General features: G+C 39.8%; 1 protein-coding gene across 4 annotated transcripts in view; it reads right to left on the minus strand.

The window, feature by feature from the left end:
* Nucleotides 1-12,995, minus strand: part of NUP153 (nucleoporin 153) — a 44,088-nt gene that overhangs the window by 1,403 nt on the left and 29,690 nt on the right. For 3 of the 4 annotated variants that reach the window (XM_064424174.1, XM_064424153.1, XM_064424182.1), the window contains 10 exons: nt 11,772-11,909; nt 11,311-11,403; nt 10,992-11,082; nt 10,473-10,592; nt 8,226-8,840; nt 6,608-6,802; nt 5,230-6,072; nt 4,291-4,650; nt 2,391-2,663; nt 201-360 (listed from right to left, as the gene is read on the minus strand). In XM_064424174.1, the coding sequence (XP_064280244.1) occupies nt 201-360; nt 2,391-2,663; nt 4,291-4,650; nt 5,230-6,072; nt 6,608-6,802; nt 8,226-8,840; nt 10,473-10,592; nt 10,992-11,082; nt 11,311-11,403; nt 11,772-11,909 (2,888 nt within the window). The remainder of the gene's footprint in view (nt 1-200; nt 361-2,390; nt 2,664-4,290; nt 4,651-5,229; nt 6,073-6,607; nt 6,803-8,225; nt 8,841-10,472; nt 10,593-10,991; nt 11,083-11,310; nt 11,404-11,771; nt 11,910-12,995) is intronic. The other variant, XM_064424164.1, reaches the window with a different exon arrangement.

Here is a 12,995-nt window from a genome sequence, read left to right on the forward strand (position 1 = left end):
GGTGACATTCCTGACCGCTAGGCTCCTTTACAGATAGCGGTGCTTAGTTAGCCAGTCAGGCTAATAAAAGGAAGGATGCCAAATTTAGTTTCAAACTCTGAGGTTCATCTGAACACCTCATGATTTAACAGTAGTAGAGGCTGAACACTGTCCAATGATATTACCCAAAGCTCAAGGGAAATTCTGATACGGTCTCTTACCCCATTGTAAATGTTGGAGGCTGGTTGAATGAAAATCCTGAAGTGCCAGAAGGTGGTGCAGGAGCTGCTGATGCAGGAGGATTTGCACCAAAAGTGAATACTCCTGGGTTATTTGGAAAGCTGAAATTAGTAGTATTACTTCCAAACTGGAATACAGAACCTGGGAAGATGGGGTGGAAGCAGAAGGAAGTAAGAAAGGTGAAATTAAAGTTCATCCTTTTCAGCAAAATCCTCATGTTCTTCCCCAGGTTTTACAGGTTGCTCAAGATGAAAAAGTTGGGGGGGTGCAGCAGAAGTGTCAGATTACTACAGAAACAGTTTACTGATTTCATAGAATTCACAGAATGACTAGGTTGGAAGAGACCTTCAAGATCACTGGGCCATGCCCTAACACCTCAACTAAACCATGGCACTGAGTGCCACATCCAGTCTTTTTCTAAACACATCCAGGGACGGTGACTCCACCACCTCCCCGGGCAGACCATTCCAGTACTTTATCATGCCTTCCATAAAAAACTTTCTCCTAATATCCAACCTATATTTCCCTTGGCACAGCTTAAGGCTGTGTCCTCTCATTCTGTCAGCTGCTGCCTGGAGAAAGAGACCAACCCCCACCTGACTGCAACCACCTTTCAGGGAGTTGTAGGGAGTGACAAGGTCACCCCTGAGTCTCCTTTTCTCCAGGCTAAACACCCCCAGCTCCCTCAGTCATTCCTCACAGGGCTTGTGTTCCCAGCCCCTCACCAGCCTCGTTGCCCCCTCTGGACATGCTCCAGTGTCTCAATGTCCTTCCCAAAGTGAGGGACCCAGAACTGGACACAGCACTCGAGGTGTGCCCTCACCAGTGCTGGGCACAGGGGCAGAATGACCCCCCTGCTCCTGCTGCCCACACTATTCCTGATACAGGCCAGGATGCCATTGGCCTTCTTGGTCACCAGGGCACACTGCTGGCTCGTGTCCAGAAGCTGCCCAGCAGTACCCCCAGGTCCTTTCTGCCTGGGCACTGTCCAGCCACACCATCCCCAGCCCATAACGCTGCAGGGGGGTCATTGTGGCCAAAGTGCAGGACTGGGCACTTGGACTTATTGAAGTTCATCCTACTGGACTCTGCCCATCCATCCACTCACACAGAATAAGGAATTTTTAAAGTGTTGGCACACTGATAATTAATTGCTTGCTAGCTTCCATGCCACCATTAGATTTATACCTGTGCATACTAAAGTTTATTAATCAAGTCTTAAATTGTAAATTTATATTCAGGTAAACTTTCCTGTGTTCATGCAAAGGGGACTTCCTTTCCTTTTATGTGCCAGCAGTACCTTGTCTGAAAAAACCCTAAACATTCCAATCATCAAAGTAAACTAATAAGTAATACAGAAAATCCAGACAGGACTTTACCTTTGAAATGCTATCTGATTAATGAAAGATCAACTGAGTAATGTGTTGTGCACTAATCTGCTTGTACTAATCTACTGATTAGTACAAAAATATCAGCTACTTTTAATGGAGGCTATTTTGTACAACTTCTGATAGGAAACAAGGAGGCTTTTCCCTTTCAGTATTTGATATGATATCAAACAGACATTCTGGCACTTTTTTTTTTTTAATTATTACTAGTATGGAACACGTCTTTCTTAAGTTACAAGGTCATTCTCTGCCCCTTTCCCATGGCATTTTATACTTCATTAGTAAAAAGATCTTAATACAGTCTTAACCCATAAATGCTTAAAAACCCTCAAACAATTCTGACTGTATTTTATAAAAGAAAAGTATTGATTCGATTCTCAAATCAAAAAATAATAATTTTGCACTGTGTCTGCTCTTTTGTTTTACACAATCTTACCAGTGATTACTCCGTGGTTTTCAACAGTTCCTTTTAATCATTAGGTTTCTAAAGAAAATAAAGCTCAAAATTTAGTTGTAGAGTTGCAACCTCCATGTCACCTAAGTCTCTTGTGGAGAAGGCTTTACTGTGAAGCTGGATACCTGTGGCACACTGTGTCTCTACAATTAGGACTGGGACATAAACGACAACCCTCTATCCATTATTATTATTATGGACGGCAATTCCTATATTTAAACACACATACAAGGCCACAGTTGTCTTTCTCCATATAATTCATGGTGCACTTCATGAAGAATAAAATCAAGTATATAATCTTTAACCGGAAGAGGATGGTGGGCACTCACCAGCACTGGGGGTACCAGAGCCAAAGGCTGGCTGCTGGGCTGCCTGCTGTCCGAACACCGAGGGCTGAGTGCTGCTCGTCACCGAGCCGAAGGCAGAAGGAGCAGGCGGGGAGCCAGCAGAAAACAACGTTGTGGACAGCGATCCGAAACTTGGAGCGCTTTGCTGGCCGGAGCCTGGGCTGGGGCCGAACGCTGATAACTGACTGGCGCCAAAGGCTGGGCCAGCAGCAGGCGCTGGAGGCCCAGAGCCAAAGAGAAACGAAGACGATGATCCTTGGGGGACACAGAGGGATGTCAGTATGGGTCCCTTCCCTCCCACCCTCAAGAATGAATCCAGAAACAAAAGGTTCTCAACCTCAGGTCTGGTAGCTGAATACTCATTCTAATTTCAAACTAATTGTGTGAGTATATAAAACAGACACTACCTCAGCCACAACAGGAATTGCATCTTTTCTTTTAAGCAACATGAGAAACACTGTGTTCGTGAGAGTCAGACAAAATTAAATCTCAAACACACTGGTTGCCTCTTCATGTTGTGAAGATGGATTTCTACAAACAGTATGTTTCAATCTGTATTTACTAAAAGCTGTTTCTACCACATGCATGGAATATTCATTCAAACTGGATTTTCAGACATGCAAAATACAGCTCCTGATTTATTATGACTAGAACATGTATCTTTTCAGCAACTTCACCCCTCCCCTGTTTAAGTGTTTACCATTATTAAATTCTGGAGGCCAAATCAACCTTGCAGTAATCTCAAAAACTCAGTTTAGCAGAATAATTCTCTACCTATCATCAACAAAGAACCAGCCCAACAGCTGATCTGCATGGCCAGCAGAAATAATGAAATGCACCTAACAGTGACTCTGAAAGTACATGGCAGACCTGCAATGCCAAAGGGCCATTTTAAACAGCGTTACTAATGCTCATACAGCAGGAAATACTCCCTAATTGCGCCATAACTTGGAACAGCTGACTTTCTTTCCAAGATGAGATACATGGTAAAACTTAAGATTTCTGAATTTGTGAAGATGTTTGAAATATGGTGTCACCTACTAACAAAATTACACCAAATGCAAGCAGTTTAAATTGATCTGTTGGTTGTTGTAATTTAGGACTGTTTTCTCTGTTTCTGATCCACAAAAAACTGTGCAAATTAAACCTTTGTGCCTGACAAAGTTAAGCCATCAGTATCAAACTAGATTAAGTCTTTCCGTTACAGATTCAATCTTATTTCCAACATCCTGCATGGCTCATAGGAATACACATAATTTGGTGTATTTAGTAATGCATTTGTTCATGCAATTCAGGCAGTGGAGTAATACACATAAAACATGAAGAAACTCTGTACTTCTTGTTGCTGTCTTCTCTAAATTCCTAGAAAATTAACATCCATTTGCCATGCTCCTTAGTAGAACCCAACCCTTAAGCAGCATTAATTGCATGTTGAGGTACTCCCTTTAGATTTACTTGTGAGGGAAGGACCTGGCAAAGCTTGACAGTATTTCCAGGAATTCAGAGTTTTAGGTATAGAAGTGCAAAAGCAGGAAAGTTGTAATTCATTGACTTCTAACTGTAAACACTGGACTAACAGTGATTGAAGAAAGAAATTATAATTCACATGGTGAAAAGCTCCTGCACAAATTGAAATCCAGTAAACGTTTGTCCTTTACATAAAACAACTGTGGTGCCAGTTCATTACTAAACTGTATTTCCCACACTGAAGAAAAATGAGCCCAAATTAACACTGCTGAATATAAATCCTCAGTATTTTTCTCTACTTCTGTGCATTTAGCTTGCACGTTTTCCAAAGTAAAATACTCATGAAACAGTATCTCCTTAGTCTACTACATAAAATAAAATGAGAGTATGAGAAGAGCAGCTATTTAAAACATACCTGTTGAATTTGATGTAGTTGTGGCTCCAAAAGTAAATCCTGAATTTGCTGCATTGGTACTGCTGTCTCCTGAACGAAAGAGAAATGGAGTAAGAGTCGAGCCAGTGCTGGAAGATGTGGTTGCTGGTTTGTTCTCTTGAGAGAAGCCAAAAGACTGAGATGTTGCAGATTCTGAAGGATTGCCAAAAACAGAGCTGGTCACAGTGTTGCTGGGTTGTCCAAACACAAAGGGAGTGGGAACTGGCTGAGGGTTTGAGGAAGAGAGGGTGCTGCCAAACACGCTGCTGCTGTTGGCTGAAGTGGTGGGTACCACTGTGCTGGAGGAACTGGAGCTCAAGAAGCTGAAGGTTGCTCCTTGATCTGAAAGGAAGAAACAACAGTTACTACTGAGTCACTCAAACGAATTTTAACAACCAAGAACATTTCACACAGCAACCATCACTGAAAAACTTTAATCCTCCACTGCAAACTTTCAACAAATTAAAGGATACAAAACTGTGCGGTATCTATGAAGTGACTTTTGCACCTTTATAGCAGTAGAGAAACTGCAGCACAGCTGCAAGTAGATAGATGGAAAGAAGATATTCCCTCTCTTCTTCCCTTTCACTATAAAAAACAACACTAGTATGAGGCCTCTATACTGCACCATATTACAGATTTTATCACCAACTGAGCTGCTACCACCGAGACAGTACAACTTCTGTGCTTACACAAGCAGTAATACAGGTTCCTTAAGGTGTGGCTATGTTTTTTGGCTAAACATAGTATTAAAACTCACTTAAATCTACAAAGAAATTGCCACATATTGCCTACATCAACAACTAGAACCAAAGACAGGCTGCAGGTAGTGTATCAATCCCACAGATGTCCAGTGCAGCCTCAGAGGTATTATTAGAGAGACACAAGCAGGGAAGTGAAGGCAAAAGATGTTCTGTTTACCGCAAGTACTGGTTGGTGCCCCAAAGGCAAAAGGTGCCTTTGCCTGCTCGCTTTCCTTTTCCAATGGTTTACCAAAACTGAAATTGAATACAGGTTTTGCTGTGCTCTCCTCTTTGGTATGCTCAGCTGTCCCAGATGAAAAGATAGGCTGTGCCTTTAGCTCTTCATTGTCAGCTTTCTTTCCAAATGCTAAAGGACCAGCAGAAGTGACAGAGTCCTGCTTTTCTTCTGCCCTTCCCAAAACAAACTGTGAGGCAGGTGCAGACTCCACACTGCCAAAAGAAAAGCCTCCTTTCGCTGAAACAGTTTCATCCTTTTTCTCATCTGACTTCTTAAATGGTAAAGCAGGTGATGCTGCATCCTTTTCTGCCACAGTTCCGAAAGTGAAGCCACCGACTCCAGTTTTATTCTCATTAGTAGCTACGGAAGAAGTAGAACTTGTAGCAAAACCGAAACCTCCCAAAACTGGTTCCTCTTTCTTCTCCTGCTGTGCCAGACTCGTTCCAAACTGAAATGTTGAAGGAGCCTGACTGCTTGTAGATGGAAGTCCAAAGGTAAAACTGTTACTTTTACTTTCTTTTTTGCTGTCTTCTGATTTAGAGTCTGAGGAAGAAACTCCAAATTTGAAGTTCCCTGAACCAGTAGGAAACTTAAATCCTCCAGTCACAGTGTTGGACGATGCAGATTCGGATGCAATGCCGAACTTAAAGCTACTTTGTTCTCCAAACTTAAAATTTCCTGTGCTACTTAATGTTTGAGAAGATTCAGAGGAGGATGATGACGGGACACCGAATGTAAATGATGGCATTGCAGCATTTGTAGACACAGTAGCAGTACTAAAACCTGCAGAAAAAATAAGCAACAATGTCAAGTTTGCAATATATGATGTAATACAGGCAAGCTTCAGCCACATGGATGGGATTTCTAGTCTTGAGCTTTACCAGAGTCAAAAATGTTCAACAAAACACCCCCCCACACACACACACAGGGCCAAGTAAGGAAACTCCACACTTCCTCTCTATGTATCTTTTTGCAATGGTGTTCTTCTGTGCAGCCCCTGGCTCGGAAAGGCACACTGCTGAGCTCTTTGAAAGTCCATGGTTTTTGTCTAAACTCCAAATGAACAACACACATAAGGGCTTGAAACAAACAACTATGTCACTGACACAAGCTTTCCTCTAAAAAACCCAATCCTTTTCTGGAAAATGGGTGGAGAAACATATGCACAAAATTTTATTTAAGCAATATTCCTAAACAACAAATGGACAGTTTTGTCATACTCAAAGGAAAAATCACTGTACTTAAAAAAAAAAAAAAAAAAAAAAAGAAGGAAAAAAGTTGCAGAATGCACATCCTTGTTCTTCTCAGTAAGTATTACCTTTGAGCTCTGCTTTGGTGCCTGGCTTTGCACTTTGACAGGCTATGCATTTTGTGGCTTCTGCTTTGTTTTGGACCAAGCAGACCTCACATTCCCAACTTCCTTCAGGCATCTTGAATTTGTCTAAATCCGGAAAACCTCCAGAAGAAGCAGAAAATGCAGAAACACTGCTACTGGTCACAGGCACTGAACTCCCTGAGAAAGGAGCAAGATAGTTCATGAATCTGCTTAAATCGCACACAAAACTTTTAAGAAATGCTCACTAAATTGCAAATCACACAAATGTAACAGTAAAAAAACCCATCAAGCTACAAGTTAATTTCAGTCAAACACAATCTGAGAATGTAAACAATAGACACACCTGGATTCTTCTTTATAATCTATATATGAATTCAGGAACAAACTGAACCAGTGACATTTAAACAGCAACTACAATTCATAAAATATAGCAACACAGCTGATTTCAGATGTAAATTACAGGTGCTGTATTGAACTAGAACTACTAAAAGAATTCCTGGTGACACCAGTTACTGGTAGTCAAACTTAGCATCAGTCAAGTTAATAATTACTGTCAAGTGATGCAAGGGTGCAAATTTATTAGAATGATTCATCAGCAAGTCACAAGGACAGGACACATTCAAACTATATACTAACAAAAAAAAAAAAGGAACTCAAAGCTTCCAAACCCACAACTCTGTGTTCACCACACAAGCTACACTGCCTTCAACAGCAGCAGAAACCTACTGCTGCTGAGGTGTGAAATCCAACACTTGCCCTTTGACTTTTCTCCCCTGTAAAGGAAAAGATGGCACTTGATGCTGCACCCCAAGAGCTCCACAAGTGTCAGGAGTGAAGCAGATATCCCAAAGGCACAAAAGCATCACATCATTGCATTCTTCACCTACAATGAACCACTGAAGGTGGCATTCAAGAGAGAGACACAAGGTAATTTCTCAAATTCAAACCAGTAAGGTTTCCTAGACAGGAATGGTTCTTCATTTCCACAGCACATCCAGTGAATTTATGTCCTCCCATTTTACCTGCTTCACTCGTCCTCTTGACAAACATAATGTAACTTTGAAATTTTGAACATATGGTTGTTTTAGCACAAGGTAACTAGCTAAAGACTACACTGACTTGGAATCTGGCTTCATACCCCTGCTCAATTCCACACAAATGCTAACTGAAGACATTTTAAGACATGTTGTCCAAATACTGCTTCTACCTATGTTTTGAAAGAGGAAACCAAACCCCAACAAATTCAGTAGTTTTTAGCTCCTTGCAAGGAGTTCACATTTTTCCCCAATAAAAATGAGTCAATTTGTTTTAAGTTAATCAAGGCATCCATTTTAGTCATCTTTCCTCACTAGCTGTAAAGCAGGGTATATTTGCTTCAGTTCAGCTCTACACTAACACATTTCACAATCAGTTCAACTCATGTGACAGGCTGGAATCTGGGCTGAGACCTCCAAAGTGCCTGCAACCATTCCTGCAGAGAGCCACTAATCCATCCTGTCTGGCATAGAGCCATACTGCTCAAAATATTTTTTATGTGCAACATATTTTATTCTTTAAAAAATGCACATAGACTGAAAAAACAGAGAAGAAAAGAACAAACCTGGTTTCTCAGACTGACAAGCTACACATTTGCTGTCTTCTGCCTTGTTTTGTAAAAGGCACACTGAACAGTTCCAAGAGCCTTTTGGCTGTTTAAATTTGTCTCCAAACCCCAGAGTGACTGTTGTGCCAGTGCTGCTGGAGGTGGATGTCACTGTCACCGAGTTTTCTGTGACAACTGGCATTGTCAGAGCAGGCATCACTCCTGTTCCAGGCTTTGGTGTCTCACACGCTATACATTTTGTAGCTTCAGGTTTGTTCTGGACCAGACAGGTATCACAATCCCATGTGTTGGGTGCCGGTTTAAATTTGTCTTCAAAGCCCAGTGGCGCCGCTGTAGGGACTGGTGTCTTGGAGGAGACACACGGACTCACACTGATGGTCTGCTTCGTACTCTCGACAGTGGACACTTTAGCAGCTTCACATGTTACACATTTGCCATCTGTGGTTTTGTTCTGCAGACATGGGTCATGTGTGTCAGACTGCCAAAAGGAGGATGCTTGTTTAGAGGTGTCTTTACCTGCAGAAAAGCTACTTATGGCGGGCCTTGTATAGACCACTGTGCTCGTAACAGGCTGTGCAGATGAACAGGATGGTGATTTCCCAGACATAAAGCCTAATTTAAAAAAAAAGAAAAAGGAGAGGTCTTACTGATGAAGCTGTACCCTGGCTACATGGAAGTTACTTACAATACTAGACAGCAGAAATCTAAACCTAGTGTCAATGGTTACAACTATACATTCCAACTAACTGCAAAAGGAAGTCCACGGAAATAATATCTAAAGGGATGAAATTTCATACACTGAGCTGGGACACAACAGAACACTTATTAGAAGCTTGATTTAACTCTTCACTTCCAAGAATGTTTTAAATGCAAATCTCATTTGTATCTGCCACTACAGTGGTAGATACAAGTATAAACAAACAGTACTGAAAGCTGATCATCTGTCACTGACTGGAAATAATCCAATTTCATTTTAAGACACCATGCCCAATCAAATCAAATTTCTAAAGCTATTTCTGCCATAGTAGATGACTCACATTTACTTAGTAGCTGTGTAGCAGTTGGCACTTGGAGCAGCAGTCCACACACTATTACCCCACAAATACGGAGTAATAATTAAGCAATAAAAATTAAGACAAACACACAATTTTTTCCCTATAAACTCTGCTCAAAATGCACTGGGCACAGGCCAACTCTTTATTTAAAGGTGCAAAATTTTAAGTAAACAAGAACCACCAATATGGAAACACTAACAAAAATGTGTTGCTATAGCAACACATTTTAAGTATTAGCACAGTTTAACTGTAAAGCTAAAATCTAGAGTTTCTCTTTTTATTGTTATATTATTGTTGCTTTGGGATTGTTTTTTTCATATTAGAAGTGGAATCTTCAAATAGTGTGAATTTAGAACCTGATTCTGTTAAACTGCTAAAGAAAACTAATGCCACTTCACCCACAGGTCTTTCCTTAGACAAAACACAGTGTATTTTGTCTCACTTAGCTCTTTCCAATGTAAAAATAGGCACTGCCTTAAGTTGCACATAGATTTCATAGTAAGTCCTGCTGTATCTCAAAGCTTATGGAAAAGATCAAGTTCAATTAAGTCCTTTTTCCTAAAACAAAAAACATCATCTACACACGCTTTACTCTTACTCATCTACACTTTTTACTCAATAGTTGAAAACAATCACAATTACTTGAAAACCTTTTTTTTTTAAACAGAGCCCACTGCTACTTAAAATTTACATCTGAACCCACAGCAACTGTCAACATTTAAGGTCAAAAGATATGCAACTTCTGAAACACCTTTAGGAATGAAATTATCTTTACCATTCTTAATTTCTGGAGATGGTGAAGGTGAGAGAGGAATTTTTGTAATGCATTTTACAAACATTTTCTTTCCAATTACATACATTTTATTTATTTAAACAAAACACTTATTCTTTGACTAATTCTTTTTACACTCAAGTTTGAATTACAACCTAGTATGTAAAGGAGAAACAGTGGATCTGGTTTGGAGCTGCATTTTTCCTGTCAGCAATGAAAGCCCCTTTTAACAGAAGGGGGCATGAAGCACAACAGATACAGCATTTAAGGCTGTATTTACTGCTGACACTGCCTTCATGGTCACAAATTGTCTGCGGGTTTCTTTGGTTGCTGTTGTGCTGGGCTTTTTAAAAATCAATGCAGCTATATGCAAGTGTATTCCCTGCAAAATATTTTTCAAAGAGTTCATTATCTCACCGGGGCTTTTTAGAATGTCTAACACACTTCCTTGCTTTAAGAACTTAGCAGGTTTGCAGAACCCATCATATTCTTCTTCTTCTTCCTTCTTATTGCTGGTGCTGTTTACAGTGGCACTACCTTTAAAAATAAAACAAAATCCACCTCTTACAAAGAAATCCACTTAGAATACATTCATGTTTGCTAGAAACAAGAATTTCCATGCTTCATTCTTCTTAAATAAGAATCTTCAAAATTTAACCTTATTTACAAGCGTTTATAGTTATAATCTGATTAAAAGCAGACCTGTCACTGAAAAAACACACTTTGCTTGGAATTTGTAACAAGCTTAGAAACGACAGATTAAATATTTAACGTTAAAATAATAAAAAAGAAAAAAAAGGGGGAAAAAGGGGGAAAAAAAGGGAAAACAAAGGGAAAACAAAGGGGAAAAAAAGGGAAAAAAAGGGGAAAAAAAGGGGAAAAAAAGGGGAAAAAAAGGAATTAGCACTCTGTTTGAAATGCCAAAATTTTTGTTACCTGGACTAAGGATGGATGTCACTGGTGTATCAGTGGATCCAGAAAGCTCTGATGACTTTACGACAGGAACACTAAATGTAAACTTAATTTGCTATAAAAAAAGAGAGGATGTTTTTAGATTCTAAGAAATTTTAGTCAAGCTTCACACACAAATAATAATCTGAAACCCAGTCTTCAGACTTTTGGTGGGTGCTGGGTGAAAAATTACAAATCAGAAATCTATATATTCATTTGCCCCCTTACCAGGGCCAATTCTGCTTTACTGTTCCATAGTATTCTACTAAAGCTTTGAGAAAATGCTGGGATTTATTTTACTTACAGACAAGGGAGGTAGCACTTCCACCTCAGTAGATTTCACAATTGGAGATGAAAATACAAATGTAGGACTGCCAACATTACTTGCTGGTTGTACCTGTATTTTCAAAAGAATTAAGGTTTGAATCCAAGAGAAAAGCATCCCAGTGAAACTAGAGCAGCTACCTGAATTCACTATCTAACACATATTCTGCAGTGAAGTTGGGAAATCTGATGTTTGATATTTCTGATCCACAGCTAAGAGTTATAAGAGAAAGCTTGCAAGTGAGTGTATAAGATAGAAGAAGCCATATCAAAATATGCCATCCTCCCCACCCCCCAATCTGAATAAAACCCTGTTTAATTCAACAGATTATAAACTCAGGTTGGTTAGCTTCATGAGCACCACAGAAAAAGTTAACATTCAGCAAGGAGGATATATAATCACCCTGAAAAAGTATTCACAGTATACAGCAAAAGATTTACCTTGTTCATCACTGCTTTTGAAACAACGCTGGGTGATGAGGAGACAGCACTACTGGCAGGGAAACTGAAGTTGAACGTCGGCAGCGATGCAGTACTGATGGGCAGGGGTACTTCAGGCAGCTGTTCTTGCTCCATCTCCTAGGTGCAAATTTTAATTTTGGTTAATTTTTTCTTTAAAGAAGCTGCAAAATCTGATTTTTCACTTTCTTTAGAAAAGTTTTAGATTTTAATCTTTCTCTTTCTTTAAAAAGTTGTAAATTTTAGTTTTTCTTTTTCACGAGACCTACTACCATCCTACCCTGTCTCCCCACTAGCTCCTTAACAAAGTTAAATGTAACAAATAAATCTATAGACAAAGCAGGTTTTCAAAAGGAATCCTAACCTCCCACTTAAGTCTGCCACATAATTTTTATTTATGGCAGGCAAGTTTCTATGTGATACTATATCCACCCACCTGTCCAGTAAGAGTACTGAAAGTAAACTCAAAGTTGGTACCTGAACAGAAGAGAGAGGGGTGCAGATAAGATTTATTTTTGGTTTTGTCCTTTAGTTAAAGATCTAGAAAGACATAACCATTCTAGGATTCTATTATTCCATTATCTCTTTAATTAAGAGCACAAGTCCATGGCAAGTAATAAAGTGCTCCTCTTGCAAGATGAGGCAGGACAGCTGACAAAGTCTCTGAAGTTACTTGAACTTGGAAAAACATAGTATTTTAGGAAGGATGTGTGTTCCTTTGAGTACCAAAAACCCCAAACCAAAGCACAGAAAGTCAAAAATGAAACCCTGATGGGTGACATACTGCTCTTACCCTTGTCTTTTAAACCCTTTGATTACCAAGATTAGATTGGATGGAGTTTAAATGGGAATAGCCAATCTCTTCAGGATTTGGACAGTAGTAGCAATGTCTACTCAGAAGTGACTAAGCAGAGATGCATTTTGCTACTACAGACATTTAATGTACCCCACAGGTTATATATTTCAGAGATGTGAAGAGTCTATCACATCTTGATATTGAGACCATTTCTGTTACATTCTCCAGTATTTACTACTTCATTTTGCATCAGCCAGAAGACTGAGTTAACCTCTTTAGATTTAAGATCCACTAGTAGGCAGCTTATGTAATGCTCAGGCAGAAAACTAATCCATGGGACAGTAATGGCTATCATGGTATTTCCCCATTAAAACAGGAAAAAAAAAACCAAAACGCCTTCACAATGAGTT

The sequence above is a fragment of the Passer domesticus genome, chromosome 1 (genome assembly GCF_036417665.1).
Source record: "Passer domesticus isolate bPasDom1 chromosome 1, bPasDom1.hap1, whole genome shotgun sequence".
Classification (NCBI taxonomy): domain Eukaryota; kingdom Metazoa; phylum Chordata; class Aves; order Passeriformes; family Passeridae; genus Passer; species Passer domesticus.